The 24,685-nt window shown below is 41.3% G+C and overlaps 3 protein-coding genes across 8 annotated transcripts in view; 1 reads left to right on the top strand and 2 right to left on the bottom strand.

The window, feature by feature from the left end:
- Positions 1–292: 292 nt before the first annotated feature.
- hpdl (4-hydroxyphenylpyruvate dioxygenase-like) lies at positions 293–3,510 on the bottom strand. The gene is made up of 5 exons (XM_080873523.1): positions 2,741–3,510; positions 2,487–2,653; positions 2,258–2,409; positions 1,626–1,753; positions 293–1,207 (listed from the first exon to the last, which is right to left on the bottom strand). The coding sequence occupies exons 1-5, from the start codon at positions 3,493–3,495 to the stop codon at positions 1,003–1,005; spliced, it is 1,407 nt and encodes a 468-aa protein (XP_080729649.1). The 5' UTR covers positions 3,496–3,510; the 3' UTR covers positions 293–1,002.
- A 427-nt stretch (positions 3,511–3,937) lies between these two features.
- Positions 3,938–23,077, top strand: zranb1a (zinc finger, RAN-binding domain containing 1a). The gene is made up of 10 exons (XM_080873522.1): positions 3,938–4,289; positions 4,746–5,598; positions 10,882–11,069; positions 12,071–12,224; positions 13,110–13,181; positions 13,865–14,063; positions 14,743–14,863; positions 16,312–16,441; positions 17,367–17,596; positions 18,623–23,077. Exons 2-10 carry the CDS (start codon positions 4,770–4,772, stop codon positions 18,836–18,838), a joined length of 2,139 nt encoding a protein of 712 aa, XP_080729648.1. The 5' UTR covers positions 3,938–4,289; positions 4,746–4,769; the 3' UTR covers positions 18,839–23,077.
- The window catches only part of LOC308391075 (C-terminal-binding protein 2), a 94,718-nt gene continuing 92,886 nt past the window's right edge, over positions 22,854–24,685 (bottom strand). For 5 of the 6 annotated variants that reach the window (XM_080873518.1, XM_080873520.1, XM_080873519.1 and 2 more), the window contains one exon: positions 22,854–23,468. In XM_080873518.1, coding sequence (XP_080729644.1) covers positions 23,288–23,468 — 181 coding nt within the window. In that variant the 3' untranslated portion in view covers positions 22,854–23,287. The remainder of the gene's footprint in view (positions 23,469–24,685) is intronic. The other variant, XM_080873517.1, reaches the window with a different exon arrangement.

The raw sequence follows: 24,685 nt of genomic DNA on the forward strand, positions 1-24,685 counted from the left end.
GTTATTTAGGGAAAAAAAGGGCCAAAGAGCCTAGTTTAATTTTCCACCAACATAATGCTTACATAATGAAGTGAACAGCAAATAATAGTTTGGGATACATTTCTACATTACGAGCCAATGAAGTGGTCACTTTTTCTCATATGGACAGTGACTTTGACTAAGTGATGCTAATGCATTAAATCAATTAATAATACCTTAGTATAAAATGTAAAAAAATAAATAAACATTTCTCACTTTTCCTGCATTCATAACTATGAGCATTATAGTAAGCAAATGCACTTAAATGTTTTAAGTGAAAATACTTTAATATACAGTGTTATTATAGCACAGTATACATTAAAAAAAGCACACTATCATTGATGCATTAGCAAGCTTTCAGTCTTCTAGCAGCTTGAGCTTGTTGTGCATACTTCATTGAGTATATGTGGAAGTGGTGTTCAGACACTTTACATACATGTGCTGCATTAACAATGAAGAACAAGCCACTGCACCCAAAAGCATTGCAAAGTAAAAGTACCGCATGCAAGTGCTACTATATAATGTAAGTAACTGTAAGTTCCAGTATCTTTGACAATTACTAAAATGCACTGGCCATTGTCAGTCTTTGTCTAGGAAGGTCTAAGAGGTTTTAAGTGTGCTTATTCTGAAGTTTGGCCCACACAAGAAGAAAAACGGAGCACAATATTTTGAAGCCAGCAATTGATTTTCACAGTTTACTGTGAGTCAAGTTTATTGAGGTTACTCTGGAGCAATGTGGTTTACTTTGAGACAGTGAAAACAAAGACATTATTTTACTCCTACAGCAAGTGTCTTTTGTTGTATCATTTCAAGTACAGAACACAGCACCCATTTCAACAGATATGAATACATTATATAATAAGTAATGTGTCATCAGTGCAACGAGGGACTTTTTAGAGACTAATTTAAATATTTCATATGTTTTTCAGTAAATAGTGCAGCCACATGAAATAACATAACCTGTTATAGAAATGTTTGGAGTGGCTAACTAAGAGCAGTTTGTGCAGTTTTTGAGGATCCCTGAGGTTCTTGACGATCCACCCTCTCATTTTCCATGTACGCCTGCACTGACTGCCACAGCGCCTTGATGTTCCCCTCGCCAAATCCCGTTGCCCCTCTTCGCTCAATCAGCTCGAGAAAGAAGGTATTCTCAGCAAATATGGGCTTGGTAAACACCTGTAGAAGATGTCTGAAAGGGGAAAAGCAGCACAGTAGATTCACTTTCAGCCTCGGGACTGTTTCCACAACTTTTCATTGGTGAATACAAAAAAAAAAAAAAAAAAAAAATTGTGGTTCGTGTCTTTCATCATTATTGCAGCAATTTTAAACCAAGTCAAGCAGTTTTCACATGCATGTTGCAAGCCAAACGGGCTTCTGTAATTGTACTGAATAGTAAAACAGGAACATGTCCTCATTTTAATAGAGATGACTGATAAGATTGTTTGCTGACATTGAGCAGCCATACATCACACAAAACTTTCACAGTGTTTCACTTATTTAATAAGATAATGCCAAAGATAGTTAAAAGAAACCATTGACTAAAACAATTTACAAGAGAGGCATTCTTTGAAGGCTGTGAGAGATTACAACTCTTGATTGGCTCTTACCTTTTACTTTCACTGGATGCTCTCTGTGATAAAGGATCCTGGTGCAGGTCTGTATCCAGGAGAATCCCATGCTGTGCTAGCATCTGGGGGCTGTGACCTGCTTCCTCTATTTCCTGCTGTTTTCCCAGCTGCCACAGCGAATGGGATGGGTTTAAAAAGATGGAAAATTCCTTTATTTTTGAACTTGTTACAAAGTCTGTAATTATAGTGTTTGCTCCTGTGATTACTGGTACAAAGCAGACCCTGTTCTCCTTCTGTGTGGTGATGGCATAACCTTGAAAAGTGTGATAATGACTTGGATTATGTGTTCTAGTGGGAGAAGTTTGCCTTCAAAGCCCTCTTTTCTTTGATATCGTTTTCAGCCTTAAGTCACAGTTCAGCTAGGTTTTAGGCATAACTACTTTGTCAAGTGTGGTAATATATCATGGTTTGGATCAAAATGTACCCTTTTAACAAGATCTGAAAAATCTCTGAAAGCCTGCCTTGCAGGAAGTATGAGGACAAGCTTCTCCCAAATTCCCAAAATTTCAAAATCCAGGCCAACTATATAAATTAAACAGAACTATAATGTGAAAATATGAATAAAACACAGGTCGCTTCTTGCAGTGATTATAGTTCAAAATCATTCAAACCTGAGTGTAATAGGCTGGAGGAGGGGAGGAAAATTGTACGCCAGCTTCAGCCATCGTGTGCGCAGTAGAAACAATGTTTTTAGTGTACAGCCCAATGTGCTGGATCCCTGGGGCCCTATGCTGCTCCAAGAAGGTGTCAACCTGGTTCCGGCCTGACAAAGCAAATGCAAACAATGATGGCGGAGATCATAAATAGTGGCTTAAATGAGAAACTAGGGGTTTCTATTACCTTGTTCGGGCAGTGATTCCGCAATGACAAACTTGCAGTCAGGCTCCTTTTTGCCAGCAAAAGGAAGAGCGATGCCTGCTTTGCTGCACTTCCAGTACTCCATGGCAGTAAGTCGAAGCCCAATGCCCTCCTGGTTTATCACAAAACCTTCATCCACGTCTTCATTACTATTCAGGAGAACAAACAGCCTTGAGATTACTGACACCACGCTGGGGAAAAGATATGGCAACAAATGCCTCGGAGCAATTTCTCACCTATCAATGAAAAACCTCTGAAAACCAAAGACCTTCTCATACCACCCCATGACCTGGCGGGTTGTCTTCCTGGGGCAGGCATAAGTTATGTGATCAAAGTGTGTGACAGGACAAGACATGTCCTCTTCTCCCAAGCTCCAGTCCTTTTCAATGACATCAAACCCTGGCAAAAAGACTCCCTCATAGTTTGTCTTCTCAATTAGCGTGTGACACACGTTTCCCACAATTGATTTTACTACCGAGTAGGTGACAGGACCATTCACGTCCTCAACGGTGGTGGGAGGCACCAAGAAATTACAGCCCAGATCGCGAAGAACCTTGAATGACCTTTGGACATCCTCTACCTCGAAACACACGTTGTTTACAGTATCCACCGGATGAAGAGGGCTTAAATCATAAAGACATCCCAAAGAATTATTACCCTGCTTGTACTTCTCCAAGTCAGCCCGCTGTGGATCAATGGAGTATCTGTCAGCTAATCCCAGTATCCCTTCATTCAGTCCCACGCTGCTTTTACTGGGTCTCTCATTTACGACGAAAACTGCTGCTCCTTTCCTGAAAGCAAACTGCTTGGACTTGTCAGTTAATCTGGCAGCAAATAAATCAAACTTGAATTTAGAGACAAGGTCATTAGCTATTTTCTCCGCGTTAGAAACGTGGAGCGAAACGTGGTGTAACCGGCTCAAGAAAACAGCCATGTTTTCAGTGACGTTTTGAAAGGGGCGTGTCCAGAGAAAGCGGAACCCTTGATTCATAACCGAAAAGCCTATTTTTTTCAGTTACATCAGCATATACGTAACGCTTTTGCTATTCTTCACAGCTAGTTCAGAATTTAATTGGAATGTATTCAAAATATAATTTAAGAAATTAAACAATTTACAGACTCACCATGGTTTCTATGCTGCTTATAAATATCGGATTTAATATCCATACGGATAATGTCATATTTATGTAATCCAGTTTTCTATCCCAATCTTTGGGGATGTGTAAACTATCCAATTGCAAATGTCTTAGCATGACTAACATCAACATGTTTTTGTCTAGTGCAATGTGCCTAAAAATCGACAAAATATGCAAAGTATTTCAGCGACGTGGTTATCAACTCTTTCTGCGTCCTAAAAATTAAACCCCCCAGGGCGTTTTGACTGTTCCGGACGTTCCTGAAGGCAACACAGTACTTTACCTTTGTCCAATCACGTTGAGAACTCAGCCAGATGATTGGTGACGGAGGCAGGCCAGCGTTTATTTTGGCTCTGCTACTCATTTGTCTGCTGTCGCCGCCATTAAACAACACGGAGGCAATGTAAACCACGGAGAGTCGCGGATTTAAACGATGATTCGAGGTGTTCCAGGCTTTGCCGGGGATTGCTTTGTTCCGCCAGTGGTTAACGAGTCCACGAAGGTAAACATGTGAGAGGGCAGAGGAGTCGAAATCATTCGGATTGGGAAAGGTTTGATTGAGCCGGAGGAGGAGGAGAGGAGGGGAGGAGGGGGAGTGAACGAGAAGGGTTTGTTGTGGTTTTCGGCGGCGCAGCGCAGTCACGAAACGGTAAGATTATCACATTTTTCTTCACATGAATGAAATTATGACCTTTTCCATGACTGTATGCTCCGTCGTGCGCGTTAATCGTTGGATTTGATGGCAGTTAGCTCTATATATGCTAGGAGGTTAGCTCAGTAGCTAGCAAGCTAAAGCTAAAGACTAAAAACACAACTGCAGAGTAACGCAATAGTGTCTTTAGTCAGATGAGTTAAAACCGCGCTGTTAACCATTCTTCTTAGAGTTACGGATTATTAAGGATTCAAATCAAACACTCTAAAATGTAATCTTGCCAGTGTGTCATTGAATGTGCCCGATCAGATGCAGGTTAGTTTACAAACTGCTGGAGCATATGCTGGACGGAATTCTTATATCTAAACACAATGGTTTGTAACACCTGCTTATTCGAGATTATTCGCAGAGCTATTGTTTATGTCTCAACTCTAACGGGATTTTTCACAACAGTGCATCCAACTAAAGTAGTCCACAATGACGGAGCAGAGGATAAAGTGGGCCTGTGACTACTGCACCTATGAAAACTGGCCATCTGCAATCAAATGTACTATGTGCCGTGCACCGAGGTTGAGGGGACCCATTATTACAGAGGAACCTTACAAAAACAGTCCTGATCTGGACCCCGGGCTGGAGTGGGAGCCTTCTAGAAGTGAAAGTGGCAGCAGCCTCCTCATCTGTCCTGATTCCAGTGCCAGGCCTAGAGTCAGGTCACCCAGTATGGCTGAGATTGCCAATAAGTGGTCCTGCCAGATGTGCACCTATCTGAACTGGCCTCGTGCCATCCGTTGCACACAGTGCCTCTGTCAGCGCCCGAGGACCAGCAGCCCCACTGAGTCCCCACAGACGTCAGGCTCCAATGCAGGTTGCCGCCCTGCTCTCCACTCTCCTGTGGATACCTGTGAGGAGTATAATGACAGAAACAGACTCAACACCCACCAGCAGCACTGGACATGTACCGCCTGCACTTACCAGAACTGGCCCAGAACTACAAAATGTGTGGTGTGTGCCCTCCCCAGGCCCAACAACCAAGAAGCCATAGAGCTGGCCGAGTCTGCGGAGCCCTCACCCGTAATCAACGAGCAAGACAGGGCTCGGTGGAGGGGCAGTTGCAGCGAAGGCCAGGGGCAAAGGAGATCCCCTCCTATGCCCAAGAGGGAAGATCATGTCACTATGGATTTCCAGAGGATAGAGCTTGCAGCTGGAGCCATGAGCAAAGAGGAACAAGAAGTCGACTTCAAGAGGTTAAAGCAGATTAGGAACCGAATGAAGAAAACTGACTGGCTGTTTCTTAGTGCATGTGCTGGTGAGTTTTTTTTCCTCCTTTCTACGTTACATGTAATTTCTGCATGGATTAGGAGATCAGTTGGTTCATAGCAAATGAATGATGTGAAAATGTGCTTGTTTCTTAATTTTGTTTAAAAAGAATACACTCTCCTATGTCATGTTTTTCTTATAACAACACTTTTTTTGTGTGTCTGTGATGTCATGCTAAGTGACAGCAAAGCATTGTACTCCAGACAGAGGTGGCAGTTATTGTCCCCAATGCAACACATTTTCTGTGTTATTACATTGCAGATGGTGCATCACTCTGCAAAGTGCCAAGGTTGCACAGCACTAAGAGCCACTTTGTATTTTATAAATGAGTGACGGCATGACTCATTGTTTAGTCTCCAAATATTAGAGTACAGAAGAAATTCCTGCTGTGTTATTTCATAGGGCGGTGCCATCAGGTAAATACTGCTGACTGCAATGAAAAAACCATAAAATGTGGTAAAAGGGAAAGTAGGAATTTGGTCCAATTCACCACTGATGTTCCCAGTGCTTTTACTTGGGCTCTGAGAGCATCTTTGAGCAACTGAGAGGGTGTGAGTGCTTCCCAGCTGGTGGGGATGAATGGGCCGTCTGGGCAGCGTAGTGCAAGTGCAGCCCATGGAGCAGAGAGTCTCCTGGCTCACAGTCAATAGACCCTGTAAACAGTGACGCGTATGTACTGAACAGAGCCCCCCAAGAGGTAAAAATAACATTGACAGGACATTAAAAACAGTCAACAAAAAACAGAAGGAAAAAAAAACATGAGTGCAGCACATGATCAACGCCCCCTTGACCTTTGCACTGATTGAACTTGGCAGTATTTTTTTTTTTTTTTTTTTTTTGTCGTTTTCTTTTTTTCCCCTCTCCCTACCGCTGTCCTTAAAGACATGGGAAGACTCATGTATTAACTTTAAATATGGCTGAGCCTTTTTTTCTTCTTCTTCATACCATGTCTCTGACTCTTTACGGTTATACCGCATGTGCTCTTCAAAGTGTTTGTCAGTGGAGGAAGTGCCTGAGTCGAGTATGTTATGGCCAAGCACTTCCTCAGGTCTGAAAACACGATCTCACTTCACTTTACTGTGTTCCTGCAGTTCTACTTTAATGTTTTTTGTGCTCCGTACAAGAGCCAAAATCAGATGATTCCCATTGATTGTGCTTTCCCACAAAAGGAAGCGGACATGTTTTTGTATTATGGTTCTTTTGTTTCAGTGAAAAACCTAACTGGTGTCTCTTGCTGTTGCCGCTCTGTTTATATTTCGATGCGGTTCCTGATAATGTGGTGTGGGAGAAAAAAACATTATCAAGGACCTCTGTTTGTTTTGCTTTCAGAAGATTAAATTAATCTCGACGATGAACTGAATTTTTCAGATGATTCAAAAAAAATGCAAGCCCACCACTTTGTAGTACTTATGGTGAGAGATATCGAGAAACAAACACAAACAGACATTGATTTCATTTGTTCCAGCACATTACTTTTAGATAACCATAGGTTACTGTGGAGCAGCTGATTGAGAAACAATGTCAGACTGTGTATTTGTTAAGCGCAGACCAATATTAGCTCAAAGTCTTTCACAACCTGCATGATGTGCATTGATCAGACTGTAGGCACTGCTGGGATCAGACATGCTCTCATGAAGCTGACCTTGTCAAGCATGCAAAGGCAAAATATTCTGACATGTTAGTTCACTGAGGGCGTAATGAGGCGTTCTAGTTGGGATAAAACCACAAACCATCATGCCTAAAAACCTCTATGACCCATCTCTGGGTGATTGGGTCATTATGGGGACGAATATTACATAGCCTAATCTTTTAATGGGTTGCAGTTGCTAAAACTTAAATGTTTTCATTTACATTAAATGAAAGGACCCATACAGCGCTCCGAAAGATAAAATACTGGTTAGGGCTGCCACAAACCATTATTTTGATAGTCGACTAGTCACCGATTATTTTTGCGATTAGTCAACTAATCAGATCATGCATTTATTGGACGTAAAACGTACAGCTTATTGCACTAGCATGCATCTGCTCTTATATAACTATCATTAGCTTACAGCTTTAAGTGTTTATGGTATGTGCTAACTAAAAATAAAGACAAGATGATAGTTTATTAAATTTGAATGAAATTTGCAGATACGTTCACACTGCAGGTCTTATTGCTCATTCCGATTTTTTTTTTTTTTTTTTTTTTTTTTTTTTTTTTTTTTTGATCAAATCCGATTTTTTTTTTTTTTTTTTTTTTTTTTTTGTGTCTGCGTGTTCACACTACAAATAAAATGCGACAGCAAACGCGCTCTAGTGTGAACGCTCAAAGTGGCCCGCATGCGCAAAAGAAGACTTCACACACAACGCACTCTGTTTAGACCCAGACCAAACAGTATTGTTTGACAGATGGCCGTTAATATAAAGACTTCGGACTTTACGTTTCCCAATTTTTGCTTTAAGTTATTTTGTTATTTACATAATAATGTAAATAACCTAATAATTATCCTTATTGCTGTTTTAGAGGAGCGGTGCTTCAAAGGATAGTTGCAGATTTCTGTCAGAATCTGCAGATTATACAGTACAAATAAAATGTTCACGTTTCTCCAACGATGTCTTCCCAACAGTTTCACTGACATCTACACTGGATGGCCAGGAAGCGTTCACGATGTCTTCTCGGGTGCTTCTCCGGAGCTGATAATTGGCGTCTGTCTTGTGTCGGTGACGTAAAAGACGGATTTAATGCGACCTGACCGTTCAAACAGCAGTCGCTTTCTAAAACATCGGATATGTATCGGATTCAGTACCACATACGAAAGTGACCCAGATCAGATTTGAAAATATCGGATTTGTGCCATTCACACTGTCATACCATGATCGGATATGGGTCGCATAGGGTCAAAAAAATCGGATTTGATGCGCTTTCGCCTGCAGTGTGAACGTAGCCTTATATATATTTAACCTGAGTAGCGAAAGACGGCAGTGGGTTTGAAAACTATTTGCTGGGAGTCCGGTGTTCTCACGGGCTCTAGTGAGCCTTGCCCCCGGCTAGCTATCGAGCTAGTGGGTAACAGACGTCTCCGAAAAGCGCTTTTGAAAATATGTGGTGTCTTGATAAACTGAGCAGATATTTGAGGTTTATACAGTTACATTCTCGCCTGAAAATATGTTAAACGTTTATTTTGTGACCCAGAAAGAATAATAAGAGTAATATTAAAGCTAACTAGCTGCCACCATTGTTGGAAACTGAGCTGGGCTACGCTATGAATTCTGGGACACAGTTTCTTCTTCTTCGGGGTTTAACAGCAGCTGGCATCCTTGTACATGCAGTGCTGCCATCTTCTGTTTCAGTCCGTTATTGCACTCTTAAATTCTACTACTTATTCCTGCGTCTTTTGTGATCTTACAAAGCTTCAAACGACGCGTCGACTATTAAATCAGTCGTCGATGATTTTGATAGTCGACGTAATCGTGACTAGTCGACTAATCGTGGCAGCCCTAATACTGGTCGAGAAATCTGGTTTGCACTAATGCTTGCTCACCATGCCAATGCACATTACTTGACCATCCAATTACTTGTTTCTCGGTTTTTAGAAAGTCTTCATAACTTCTCTTTTATTGCTTTTGTTTTATATTACAAAGATTGGTATGAGTCACACAAGAAAGGTCTGGGGTTTTTTTTGTTTTTTTTTTGTTTTTTTGCAAACCTAGCTGCCTTAACCAGTAGGATATCTCTCCATCTATCCATTCCCGTTTATCAGGGACTTGATGCAGCAGTCTAATCAGTGATGTCATGGGAGACAGCCAGGTGAGAAACGTAATCTCTCCTGCATGTTTTAGGATTGCACTGGGTCTCCTCCCAGTTGGATATGCTAGAATCCCCTCAACTAAGAGCCATCCAGGAGGTATCATAGTCAACTGCCTGAACACTGACCCTCTTTCGAACTGCCATTCTCGTCATCCTATCTCTAAGGGTACACTAGTTGCAGATTGCTGATAAAAGCAGCGGAAATGAGCAATCAGTTCTTTTGGGTCACTACCCAGAGCTCACGGCCACAGGGAAGGGTAGGAACATAGATCGACCAGTAAATCAACAGCTTCAGCTTGACGCTGACAAAGGTTTACGGTTTGTTTATCTAAGTCTAAATTTAGCAAAACTGCCTGTATTCACTGAAAACGGGTCACCGCATTCTTGAGTTCCTTTGAGGTCTCCCGCATAGCAACAGCTATTGCAACTCAAATCATTCTGCATGTATTTATAGATCTGTTTGCAAAATGTCACCCAGTATGTGTAAAATGAGAAGGGTCATGCTTGGAATGTTTTAGTCCAGATTCACTCAACTGTCCTCTTCCCTGCCTGAGAGAACATCCTGATGTAAGGCAGCCAGTTTAAATAAAGCAGCTCTTCCAGTGTCCTGTTTGCTACCTGGCTGTTTCACTCATAACAGATGTTGAGACTAGTAGGTTCAACACACTGTCCTATGTGTTACACAGCTCTCTGATAGCGCCACATTACAGCTACACTGCTCTGTCTGTTCTGCTATGTAGTAGCCCGACAGTGTGATAACTGTTCTTGCACTCGGTTAGCTCGTGGCTACATCTAAAGGTCATCAGAGCTGTCGAATGACATCAAGGCCCTATTTAATTTTTTCCTCTAGTTGGATTTGTTTTACAAATTTCTCCCAGGTTTTAATATTAATAAATTGTGATTTGCGATGTTGTGTTAGCACATTTAAAGCTGTCTGTTACATCTTGCTTCTACAAGAACAGACATGGGGATTGAAGCTGCTCCAAAAAATATATCTAAACCATTTTTAAAATGGATTTTAATGTTGTTGTTTTTTTTTTGCTGATACATGTATGTTCTTTTGATTATCTTTTGAATACACTTGCTTGTTTCAGTATGCCTAAGTAATACTAATCCAAAGTAATAAAGGCTACATTGCAGATGGGTTATGATGTTTACAAAGGTGTTGAACCTTTTATGGTCAGCTCTGAGGTTGGACTTGTAGTGCTGTTAAATGGCTTGTGTTGTATCATTTAGTCTTCCCTATATCGATGCACCGCACTTGAATGTGTATGTCATGTGATGACATAAATGGCCGACTATGTTGACATGAGTCACTCTATTAAAGTTTGGTAGCCTCGCTACACACAATCCTAGAAAAGAAGCTGTGTCAGCAATATTTAGGCACTGATTCATCACTTTTAACAGTTGTTTTCCATTATTTTTCCTTCTGATTTTTTTTTTTTTTTTTTTATAAACCTTCCTTCCTTCCTTCCTCTCCTGCAGGCGTTGTGGAGGGAGACCTGGCGGCAGTAGAAGCTTATAAGTCATCCGGTGGCGACATTGCCCGACAGCTCACTGCAGACGAGGTGCAGCTCCTTAATCGGTCCTCAGCTTTTGATGTAGGCTTCACTCTGGTACATCTGGCTATTCGCTTTCAAAGGCAGGACATGCTCGCCATTCTGCTAACAGAGGTAAGCATAGTCTTGAATCTTTGAGCAAAAATTTGCTATAAGTTTTTAATCTTAAGAGGATTTATGTCAGTTTTTATAAAAAGATCCTAAAAATTCTAACATGCCTGTAAAGTCTTTATGTTACAGAAACTTTTCATTTTTAAGTGCTTTTTTGTATTTCTCATTATCAGCCACAACCGCTTATAATTGCTCCTTACCAAGTGTGCTATATAATGAAAAATAGATGCTCTTAATGCATAGAATTACAGCAGAAAAGCACTTTTTTAGAATTAGGGGGGTATTAGAATTGCTGCTATTCTGTCATTGTTTCTTATGGGGCATGATAAGAGTTGATGTGATTTCGGAGAGCAAACAGTGATTAGGAAAAGGCACAGGAAGCATGTTGGCAAGCATAGAAAGGCAGGTCTTTACTATGCATGGGAGAGTTTGATCCCCAGAATGAAAAACGCTTGGGTGGGTAAGGTGGACCAACTTCCTCTTTTGTGCTGCGTGAAATGCATGGGAACCATGTCTCGACGGCGTATGAGTATGTGTCAAGGATCTCGTCTCTGTTTGAGAAGATTCACTAATACTACTAAAACTGGAATTGACAATTCAAACAAAATTGTGAGCAAGAGAAGACACAGTGTATCTGAGTGCACAGGATGGCAGCGCATTCACTCTCGGCATGCAGTGTGGGTGACTACAATGCTTCTGTTTAATAGAATTGGCACTGTGCCTGCCCAGCTTTTGATGCTAACCCTCCTGGCGTGCTGCAGCTGATGGACAACATCTGGCGCGCTACCATAATGTCGTGGGTGGAGCTTGCGGTTTTGAATTTTCAGTTTGGGAGGGCAAGCATTTAGCATAACAAATCTTTTGGGGTAGTACATTTGCAGACGTATCTTAAGTGTAGATAAGTTAGCTTAGTTTTAGTTATATAGTCCAAAGTTCACATATTCATTTAATCTTTTAATTTCATTGTAAAATAAAATTTTTTAATCTGTGTGCATGTCTATAAGGTGAGCCAGCAAGCAGCCAAGTGCATCCCTTCCATGGTGTGTCCCGAGCTGACGGAGCAGATCCGCAGAGAGATTGCATCTTCACTACGTCAACGTAAAGGAGACTTCACCTGTTACTTCCTCACCGACTTGGTCACTTTTACTCTGCCCGCAGGTACTTGGGTCTTAATGCTTATACCACTTATTTTTTTTTTTTATTGGTGTGTGTTTGTGCGTGTAATCTAACCTCTCTTCCTGTTTATCCCTTTATCAGTTTTGCTTTATGGGCCTGTGCTCGCAGAAATATATAATTTTTCCTGTAGCCTCAATAAACAGCTCAGATTAAACTCCCACCCCAACAACCAGTCTTAATATTTGTCATGTCTGACACTGAATATTACTGGCTCCATTTACTCTGGAAGCAAGCAACGGGGAAATAATTACTTTTGTGCTCTTTGGGATTCTATTCATGGCTTCTTTGTAGAATTTTCTTCTACACAGTATAAATGTCTAAATTGTCAATGTGTGAACTTGAGTGTAAGAATAGGACCCCGCCGCATTGCTCAGAGAAACATCAGCTCGTCCCTGTGGCATTAAGTCTTCACTGAAATGACATGCACTTTACTTTTAAGAACACCCACTGTTCTGATCTAGTCCTGCTGCTGCCCCTGGGAGCAAAGATTATGAAGCCTTTGCATATAAATTCGAATTTTTGTGTGTGTGCGTCTAATGCCAAGCATTTCACTACAGAGTGAATTTGGCCCGAGGCCAGCTGCAGGGCACTCGCTCTCTCGCTTTGTCTGTTTGTGTCTCTCTTGCTCTCAGACAAAGCCAGTGCCATTCACTATTGAACCAGAGAACAGCCACCAGTGTTCTGGCTTTGTGTGTGCACAGTTCAATACACAGAGCTTGTATTTACAGTGTGCCATTGACAAAATGCCATCCAGTGAAGAACATCCCCTCTGTGTGTCATTACTGTAGCATTTATGTTGCCCTCGGCCTTGTCTACCATTAGGTTATAACGAGCATGAAAACCTATCTTTCCCATGTTTCTCTGCAGATATAGAAGACTTGCCGCCTGCTGTCCAGGAGAAGTTGTTTGATGAGGTGTTAGATCGAGATGTGCAGAAAGGTACTGAAGATGTCATTCTTTATATCCTGTGTCATATTCTCAATCTGTCCAGTTGCATGTTTTCAGCCATTCACGTCCTGCAATAGAAGGGACTTTAAACTAGCATCTTCCCTGCCTGTGTTTGTCTTCAATCAGCTCCCCACCTCCTGCTTCGTCTTCTTTTCCTTTTCTAATTAGGTTAATTGAGCTCACTAGTTTCCCTCCCACATACTTATCTAATGACACTCTCCCAGTGCAGCTGTGTGTGTTTTGTGTTTCAACGAAGATATAAAAGGAGTGTTATGACCCATTTAAGCCACCTTAAAGTGGGCTACTGGATAGAGCTGCCTTGAGTTTCTGGTGCAGAATATGATTGCATATTCAGGGAGATGTGTTTAATAATATTTCACGATGGGAAGAGAAAAGCAGGTTTTGCATTTTGCATTTTGTCCCTGCGGAAATAGCGGCTGCAGCAGCTGCACATCTGAAACACTTAACGCAGCATCTATGCAATCCTATGCTGAGTTTTTGGAAACACAATTTTTTGTTTTGATTCTTTTCATTAAACTATCAAATATATTAGCGGAGAAAATAAATGCAGCCACAAGTTCCTCTTTTGTGTTTTCACTGCAACAACACGGAACTTGATTAGTTATTGTCTTGGAGTCCTCAACACCCAATCGCACATTTATATCTGTTTGTAGAACTGGAAGAGGAATCTCCTGTTATCAACTGGTCTCTGGAGCTGGGGACACGCCTGGACAGTCGCCTCTACGCCTTGTGGAACCGCACTGCCGGAGACTGCCTGTTGGACTCTGTTCTGCAGGCCACCTGGGGCATCTACGACAAGGACTCTGTCCTCCGCAAGGCTCTCCACGACAGCCTGCACGACTGCTCCCACTGGTGAGAGGCTCAGCCCTACACAGTTCCTGTAGTCTGATACTTGACACTTGAAAATTTTCACAGGCTGCTCTCAGTTCATGTTGCATATTCAAAAATGGCCTCGTGTTATCTGCATAAAAACAAAGCGAGAGCAGACGAACTGAAAGAAATAAACTGCAAACAAGACTGGACACATTAAAACAACAAAAAAAAGTCATTCATCATTTCCCCCTCTACCAAGTTATGCTATTTTATTTAATTAGACTTTATTGTATTGATTCGATTCACTTTAACACAAGCACTTTGTTTTTTTTTTCTTTGTGAATTTATGACCTGTTTACATCATAATTATATTTATTCTAAAGTTTTTGCTATATTCTTGGAATACGAGTGACTGTAAATCCAGATTTTCAAACTGGTGTATAACAGAATATTCTTTCTAGAGGACATGCCTATAGACTACACTCATACAAGACAAAAAACATGGGTAGAAGTCCTTTTAATGAGCATTGCAGGTGTGTGGATTGTTCTGTTTATGTATAATTAAGACCTCTGGCACTTAAAGTGTAGCTCTTTTGAAGCTCTGTAAATGGATACATAAAGTAATCCATTCTATACAAGCAGGCTGAGCTCGAGGTCACCTTTAATTCAATAAGCTTTGAAAATAGTATAATAATATTCTTTTTTTTTAAAAAAATAGGTTTTACACACGCTGGAAGGAGTGGGAGTCATGGTACTCGCAGAGCTTTGGTTTACATTTCTCCCTCAGAGAGGAGCAGTGGCAGGAAGACTGGGCCTTCATTCTGTCTTTGGCCAGCCAGGTAATTATGTTGTTGTCTCTGGTTTACAGCCTACCTTCACTTCCATTGAGTTTAAAGACAGTGGTACATTTTAAATGTTTTTTATTTTTTGGTCTACAAAAGAAATAAAAGCTGGAAAATGATGTAGAAAATGATGCACTAACAAAGGCAAAACGGGAAGGTTTATGACCCAAAACGTCTGTCTCCAAAATATTTACATAACAATAGTCCCTTTCCTCTCTTGCATTGTTTGCATATTCATTAGACTCTTGCAGCACTCCAGTCAGCAAAAGCGTGTGAGTCATATTGCAATAATTGTGGGAAAACATCAAAATTGCAATGTATCGCCTGTATTTGATCAAGGAAAGGCAACTCATAAGATAGTTGGATGCATTTATATTTTGCTCACTCAACTCAAAAACTGTCATTTACAAACAGCTATCCTCAAAGAAACTCAATATGCACAATTAATACAGTTGAACAAATATCAATTAAATAAGCCCTTTTACATTGAAATCATTTGAAACAGTCTTTTCAAAGCTAGAAGCTGATCTGCTTAATATCTTGACATGAACACAATCAGTCTGTTCGTGGAGCCTCTTCCATCTGGTCTCTAACACTGGGTAGTCGTGTTACGTGCACAACGCTCACTCTGCCGCCTCAAACAGGCCGATAGGTTATCTCGTCAGTACGGGCGTGCGGTTATATAATTCAACAGGCTGACACCGCAGTTGCAAGTAGATTAATTGTGCTTGCCAACTTCACGACACCACCAGAAGTGCAAAACATATGTTAGTGTAGCTATTGATTTGCTGTTTTGTCAGATTCTGTTGCTGCAGTGACCTCGACCACGGTTTTTTTTTTTTTTAAACAACTCTATTTGAGGAAATAAAGGTCTGCATAAAGCACAAGCTACTGAAACTATGAACTATTGTCATATATGTGCATTAGTCTAAATGGGAAAAGACAGTCGGAAGGGTCGCACTGTGCATGGTGGATCATGTGTGAATGACAGATAGGACATAAGCAATTTACTGCTGATCCCCTAAGATGAAGTTGTAGACAGCTGATCTACCGGCACACCTGCTGAAGCAGCACTCTCTCTCCCCAGCATGTGACCTTGGGATTTACAGGCATTTAGCTTAGAGCCACTCTACCAGCAGCACAAACAAACACAGCAAAAGCTACCAAGCGATGACCTCGTCTCAGGCTTTGACAGCAACGGAGAGATGAGAGCCGAAGGATAAAAACCAAGCTTTTTAAATCCCATCCCACAAGGCTGAAACTTTGAAACCCCTTTTTATGCGATAGATCATTGCAGCAGTAGAATATTTAAAAGTGCTTATGTAATGTGCCCAATGAGAAGGAAAGAAAAGCGTTCATACTCGCGCATAAGATACTTTTCTCTTTGCAGTATGATCACAATGCCTAACTATTCTTATGCTTTTTCTTTTTCTCCTCCTTTTTAGCCCGGGGCCAGCCTAGAGCAGACCCACATTTTTGTTCTTGCACATATTCTTCGAAGACCCATCATAGTCTACGGAGTGAAATACTACAAAAGTTTCCGTGGGGAAACGTTAGGATACACTCGTTTTCAAGGTGAGGCATCGTGTGGCTGTAATACAAAACGGTGTTCTCAACTCAGATCCTGAACTTGTAAAGGGTGTCAGATCTTGGGGAAAATGGAAACAGAGTACTGACACTTGCTGATCAGTATGTTTCTTAATATTTATTGATGTGACTATCAAAGGTGAAGCTTTGGACCCTCGTGTGTGCACTGTAGAGGGTGTAGTAGTCACTTATGTTACAGCTCTGCTAATATTTAATTTAAGCAGAAAGAACTTTTTAAAATTTAGTGGAATTTGTGATAAACTGACCCCGGTGAGCTTCGCTGTTTATTTCTAACATTTATCATGGCGTGAGCCAGCTTTAAACACCTGCAGCAACACCACATGAAACAAGGCCATTAGAATTACTCATACAGACAGGCTATTGTGTATGAGATGCAGAGTGAGCACAGCTGGAGTGCGTGGCTGCCAGAATATCTTGACCTCATTCGGTGTGCTGCACTGATAATTTGAATAAATAAAATGGTCTGTGATGCCTCGCTGTGTATCTGTTCCGTTTAGGGTGCAGCCTGGTTATGATGGCCTGCCTTAATTACGGTAATTATGTGTGTAGACTGAAACCATAGCTTTTGTGTACATTGCACGCTAAGTGTTTAGTGATTGCTGGTGTGCTTTTGGAGCTGGAAGCTGGCCTGTCAGAAGCCAGAGGGGTGAGGGCGGGTGCACTTCTGAAAAAGCAGAGCATCAGGCTGCACCGCGGAGCTCGTCTCTGCTCACAAAGAACCGGTTGTTTTCAGCGGGCTAAAAAGCAGCCGCCTCTAGCGTCAGGTCAAATCTGAGAGTGCGCTCGGCCTCGGCTGACATTTGCACACAATTTGAGCGAACAGTTGCCATCCTGGCCGATGCCTCGAGTGCTGTGGCGTGCAGCACCTTTTGACTAGTTTGTGTGTCTTCAGGTGTGTACCTGCCTCTGTTATGGGAGCAGAGCTTCTGCTGGAAGAGCCCCATTGCCCTGGGCTACACACGGGGTCACTTCTCGGCCCTGGTGGCTATGGAGAACGACGGCTACGACAATCGCGGTGCGGGCGCCAACCTCAATACTGACGACGATGTCACAGTCACTTTCCTGCCATTGGTGGACAGCGAAAGGAAGCTGCTGCATATTCACTTCCTGTCTGCACAAGAGGTAGGAACTGTGGTTGTGCTGTAAAACTGCAGATTTGTTAATTATTTTTTTTAAATTTAACTTTAAAAAGCAGGTAATTGGGTAATTTTGAGAAGTGTATTTTGGTATTACTGTAAATATTTTTGAACTTTACTGCTTTTTTTGGGGGGCGGGGGGTGGAACTGACAGAGGAGGCGGAGCTGGAGGTGGCAGAGGAGACAAAGGTCCTAATTTTTATTTTCTTATTGGGAGTGACCAGGATGGACAAGATTAAGATTTAGTACATCACGGGGACAGCTTAGGTATAGTGGTTTGGAGATGTGCAGAGGAGGGATGGTGTTTGATTTGAGCTACTGGGAAGGAGGATTCATGGATGTAGTGAAGGAGGATAAAAAGAGGGGTGGCATGAAAGACGAGGATGCTAGGGATAGTGTGATTATGGAGGCGGCTGATCCACTGTAGCGGCTAATGAAGGATATTAGAAAGCCTAGCAGGGTTATGCCAGCTCAATTTCCAAAAAGAACTGTGCTGACTGCATTTAAAGCCCAGTCTACAAGGCTAGGTTAAAATATTATGTGTAGGTGGGATGTTGGGATGTGAAGAAACAGCAGTTGGATCAATTACCCAGTGTATTTTGACTTGTAGACAAGCTGGTTTCACCATGTGACCATGTAATAATGTAGCGCACTACCAGATGTTATAAGCCTTTCACTTGTACCATTTCTGAGTCACAGTACTTAAAACTGCATTAATCTTAAAATATGAAAAATCTACCAGTTGTATTTAATACTTGTTGCATTTCATCAAAACTGAATCTACAGTTTGGATGGAGCGGCCTTTGTAATAAAAATTCCAGTTTTGGTAGCAGTGCCTCGTGAAACGATTAACAATCTTTAGCATTAGTTTCAGTGATTTTGGCTGTAGACCAGTTTTAGCTTTGTTTTTTGCAAATTAGTCTTGATGCAGGAAAGCTTTTAACATGTGCTATTGTGAGGTGAAAGCGTGTATCTGAACATTACTAATAGCATGTTTTGTGTGTGACTTCAGATGGGCAACGAGGAGCAGCAGGAAAAGCTGCTGAGGGAATGGCTGGACTGCTGCGTGACAGAAGGAGGCATGCTGGCTGCCATGCAGAAGAGCTCTCGCCGCCGTAACCACCCCTTGGTCACCCAGATGGTGGAGAAGTGGTTGGACAGATACCGCCAGATCCACCCCTGTGCCTCTCTCTCCGATGGCGAGGAAGAGGACGATGAAGATGAGTGAGTGAGGGGGAAGTAGAGAAGAGAGAAAAGAGCTCTTAAATCTGTGGAATGGACATTATAGGGTCTGGGAGAGACTACCTTGCTATCTACATTTCCCCTTCCCCTCCCTCGTTTCTCCAAAAATGTAAATCTTTAACTTGTAATAATGCATGTGTTCTGTGAGCTCTGTGGTAGAGAAGATACCAGCACCATCAAACAGAATCCTGATTACTGCTCCCATGAACGCAAGTCCACTTGGTTTGCCTCCCTATAGTCCTTACCGGTTATCTTGATGCTTCCTGTCAAGGTAATTATCTCACCGTGAGAGAAGTAATAGCTCATATAGGAAAAATATACTGTATTTAAGGAAATCCTGAAGCTGCACTAGATGGCAAAGTTCATTTATACAGAATTGCCTGACAGAAATTTTTGCTTCAAACTGAGAGGATGATAATCCTTTTTGTGTGTGTGTGTGTATGTTTAAGGTTTACAGAGCACTTGTTTTCCTGATTGCTGATCCCCTCTACAAAGCCCCATTTGATGTTGAATTTATTTATTTGTTCAGAAGAGTTGGCACGCGGAGGCGATACCCTTTGTTCTGCCCCGTTTTATCTGGTTTTTTTTTTTTTTTTTTGATCTTTTCAGTTGAAGTATTGAAGTATTTTATTTTGCACAGATTATACATAAATTCTGTGGGGGGGGAGGACATACAGGCTTACTGACATTTCTATGTGTGACACAGTTTGTTTGAGTGGGGGGTGGTGATGATGCTGGTGGGGGAAAGAAAACCAAACGCCCCGCCTCTTTCAGTGGACAGCGTTAATATTAAATTTGACTCACTTGCACCTACTTACTTACTTGCATTGTTCATTAATTCCCACTGTTAAATTCGTTGTTTGAATTGGTGACGCCACACACGCACGATTGCTTTTCCTTCCTGTTATAGCTGAAGTCACTGGGTGATGGTGGATCGGGAATGTTTGATCGCACACAAGGACACAGCCAATAATGTTCACATTGTGCACCCACATCATCTAAATATAAGTAGGATCACTGCAGTATGGAGTTCTCTATAGTGCAAATCACAGTTAGTTTTAGAAGCATGTCATAAACTGTATATAAAAGATGGCTTTAGCCTCGGTACCATCACTTATTGGTTAGTAAAGTTATGTTGTAAAGGCTCAAATTGAATATTTACATCTTGGCCATCATGGTGCTTGATAGTGGGGCTAATTTGGCCAAGAAAATTACACATTCAGGACAAGATGGGCCCCACATTAGCTTTATCATCATTTTTAACTCGGACGTGGGCCGTAATTTGCAACGTGCAAAACAACAGTTTAGACAAAATTAAATACAAATTTTTATTAAAGTTTAAATTTCTGAATAAGACTTTTAATATTAATTAACCTGCAGGGTTCTTTTTGTAGCCAAAGAGTTTCCCCCTGCTGGCAATATGAAGAACTGCAGGTTTAAGGTACTTTTCACTTATGTTCCATACATTCATCTTTTATATACAGTCTGTTATTTTACCCCCTCAGCAGGATTTTGTTTAAAACTTACAGAATTACTAGATCAAGAGAGGTTTATAAAAACAGACCTCCCCCCCTCCCCTTTAAATTAATTGTTCTGGGACTAAACAATGTGAGATTGTTTTTGTTTTTCATTCAATAAGAAGTTATTTCTTGTAGCCCCAAATACTGGATTTCATTCTATTTCAGTATTGTCTTCATCCCCCCCCACCACCACCAAGTATTGGGGCTTTACACTTGTGATAAAGCCCTGATATTGTGATTTTTATTTTATTTTATTTTTTTCATAATTATGAAATATACACTTGCTGATCACTTTATGAAGTACACCATGCTAATACCGTGTGGACTCTTTTTTTTGCCTTCAGAATGACCTTCATTTTTCATAGCATACAATTAAAATTGTATTAGAAACAGTGCTCTGAGATTTTGATCATATTGACATAATAGCATCACACAGTTGCTGCAGATTTGTTGGCTGCACGTTCATGCTAATCCATGATGTGACTCTCCCATTCTACCACATCTGAAAAGGTGCGCAGTGAGATCTGGTGACAAGCACAGCAGATTGTCACATTGAGAAACAAGTCTGAGAAGACTTGAGCTTTGTGATATAGTGTTATCCTGCTGGAAGCGGCCATCAGAAGATGGGTATACTGTGGTCAGAAAGGGATTGAGATGGTCAGCAGCATTACTCAATAATAAATTGGTACCAACAGGATCAAAAAGTACCAAGAAAATATCCCATCACTCCATCACTGATACAAGGAACGATGGATCCATGCTAGGAATTTGGTGTTATCATCTAAATGTTGCAGCAGAAATCAAGACATGCAAACCAGGCAACATTTTTCCAGTCTTCTTCTTCTGTTGTCCAATTTGACAAATCTTCAAATTGTAGCTTCAGCTTCCTGTTCTTATCAGACAGACACAGCACGCATGTGATCTTCTGCTGTTGTACGCCACCTGCTTCAAGGTTCGATGCGTTGCGCTTTCAGAGATGCTCTCCTGCATGCTCCGTGCACGATTAATGCACTTTCACCCAGAGAAGTGCCACTCACCTTTCTTCTCTACTGTACGGGGAAATTCCCAGTAGATCAGTAGTTACTGATATACTTACTAAAATCACCTTTCTTCTGCATTCTGCTGGGCCTTTGAAGGCCAATCTTGACTGTACATGGCTAAATGTGATTATTTTCTTGCTGTGACATTTGCTGAGTTAACAAACAGGTGTACCTAATGAAGCGGCCAGTGCATGTACATGACAAGGGAGTAAACTTGTTTTACATGAAAATCAAGAAGTCAGTACAGACGGCTGGTTCTCAGAATCGTATCTTTATCTTTTTTTTTTTCTCTTTCTTTTTTTTTTTATTTGAACTGCACTGAATGCTAAATGTTCACCTTGTACAAGAAACAAATACAAATACTCACACTAAAAACAAAAACATACTGCTGGCTGCCTCTTCTGCTATTGTTGGGACACTAAATAAGAGTTTCAGCTATTGCTCTTACAGAGTACAGGATGCCCCAAAGAACCTGGCCTTCATTAGAACAAAGGAAATATTAAGGAGCAGGTAGAGAGGGGGGATCACATAGGACTATGGTTATAGGAACATTTAACTAGGCAATACGAATCTAACAGGACTCCTCAAAACTCTTTAACACCAAAAAATGTGTGAATGTGTCCTTTTTATAAAAATACCACGATGGAGAGGATGATGGAGAGAAATATTCAATATTCAGACGAACCAGATCAGTCTTTGTGTTTTCTTTTTTTCCTTTTATAGACAATTATTTTGCAGGGGGGAGGGGCGGGAGGAGAAACAATATCTGCAAAAAAAAAGTGTTATTCCTGAGTCATTAAGAAACCATGCTGAATTTAACCCTTTCCTGTCTTCAGTGTGAAATGTGCTCACAGAAGGGACTGGGTCACCATGTCTAACAAGACTGCCATTATGATTAGTTAGCCATCAGACGCTTCTCTGGAGAGAACTGGATGCATCGCTGAGCTTTTAGGAACTAAAAGTACAAAATAACTTCTTTTCAAAAGCTTCAGCTGCAGTTACGTGTTTAATGAATGGCTTTACGTTAATCACCAACTGCTTTAAAAAGTAGTAAGTTGGAGACACTTAAAACTCAAAAATTCTCACACTGTGTACAAGTGCCCTCTAGTGGTGAAAAGCTGGAACTCCAGCTGTGACAGGTGTCAAATGTACCACTGCCAGGAAAGGGTTAAAGCCCACTTTTGATTACTATAATTGATGAACAATCTTTTTCTTTAATTTGATAAATATATATAAGCTGATAATCCATTTTTAGTCATTCACACTGATGATAAAAAGAAAAAAAACAATATTAATAATAATTCTCTTCTGAGGCATAATTGGGGGCCTAAATAACACACACTTGTTACACAATGAGGATTGGAGCTGGGTGAAGAAGAGGCGGGGAAGATTAGGAGCGCTGTCAGGGGTCATACGATCCAGTAACGTATGATGCCAAAGGTTTTTCTTTTTTTTTTTTTTCTCTTGTTCAGTTGGTGTGTTTAGAAGTGGGCTTACATTTCCCATGAGCTCTGAGGTGGGTGGTACGGTGGGGGCAGCTGAACAGAGTCTCATCGGGTAATCCCGGAGCACTAAAAACACTGGACTCTGTGTCCACAATCATAGGCATGTCCCAAAGAAAGACAAAAATACATCATCATCAAAGAGTAAAGTCGGTAACTGAACCCAAAGAGACAGAGAGTAAAAACTAAAAGGGTTAAAAGTACAAATTTCCCGGAACACTTCTTTTGTTCCCAGTTGCTGGCTGGATTTTTAGCAGGCAGCCGCTTGTGTCGTTTCACTGTCTCTTGGTCCCAGTTGGTCAGTTGCTTTGATTGGTTGTTTCTGAGTGTCAACAGGCCGGATGAGATGCTGCCGTATGTATCCTTTCTGCTGCTATTGCTCGGTGAGGTGCTCTCTAGTGTCGCCGTGTTTAGAGGGCTGGTTGGGCGATGGGGCCTGGGAGGGGTGTGTACCAGAGGGCAAGGTGTGGGCGATGGGCACCCCACCAGGCACCATGCCCTCTAAAGCCCCTGGGATGCCGCCCGGAGCCACTCCAACCACACCTGGCGGGTATCTGGGGAGGGAAAAGGTCAGAGGTTAGTGGTGCCGACACGAGCCTAACCCCCACGTACAACCGTGAAAGACAGGATTCTGTGCAAAGACCTCATCATCTAGTGAAACTGCTGCTTCTTTTCCACCTTTTCAGGAACGTGTTTAAGAGTTACTTAGCTTTCAGGCTGAATTTTCAGATTCAGAAAGGTCCAAATTAATGTGAATAAAATTGGAATTTCTTGTCGTTTTAATATGTCCAGAAAAATATGCAGCCAGATTAGACTAAACATGAAACAGGTGCAAGATGGGGAAAGAGAGGGAGACTCAACAGATGGCCAGACAAAAAGAGTTTTTGCTGTTTACTAACTTTTTACACATCAAACAATTTAAAAAAGACATTAATTACTTCTCTAAGATCAGAACCAAGTTGCGGAAGCTACCAGGCTTTAATTTCATAAAGCTAGAAGCAATGAGGGAGCGGAGGTAGAGAAGAATCCATTAAACTTTGGCGTACATCTGGATCACATTCCTTAAAACAGGACGTGGGCATTGGTGGAGCATGAACTCTCCAGGCGATCTTCCTGTTTATAGAGATTACATTAATCAACATACTTTGGAAAGTATTTCTTGCCTTGCTTATTGATTTGTTTCTTCAGCTTAGATTAAATATGAAACTGTTTCAGTTTCATTATGGTAATTAAAATAAAAAGGCAAGATACTGTTTGGTCTATAAATGCACATAATCTGCTCATAGCTCGTAAAGTTTTAGTGCCTAATTTAAAGATGATTGGGTCATAATTTGATATAAAAAGGAGAAAACACAATCCTCTCATGAAAGAAGCAGCACATGTTCTATTTATCAATGAGCCACATATTTTTCTTTCCCATCATTTTTCTTTTGTTTTAAAAAAATGCAGTTATGCAGTTATCTTAATACTTCCTGAAACACAGACTTCCCGAGACTGTTTGGTGGAAAAGAGCTAATATGTCACATTAGTTAGGGGGGGAAATGGGTGTGGAAATCACAGTAAAATCCATCAACCAGAGAAGGAGAAAATAGCTGGAAAGAACATTCCCAAATACCTATAAGAAGGAAACCACGAAACATGACTCCATCCATGGAAGTGCACCTCAGTGGTTTCATGTCATGCTTTCTGTGACACTCAAAAACCCACATTCACTGCTACCCATCTCTATTCTGTGTTCATTCAAACAGGTAAGTGCTGAAGGGGAACTACA

The sequence above is a fragment of the Rhamphochromis sp. 'chilingali' genome, assembly GCF_963969265.1.
Source record: "Rhamphochromis sp. 'chilingali' genome assembly, chromosome: 22".
Lineage (NCBI taxonomy): Eukaryota > Metazoa > Chordata > Actinopteri > Cichliformes > Cichlidae > Rhamphochromis > Rhamphochromis sp. 'chilingali'.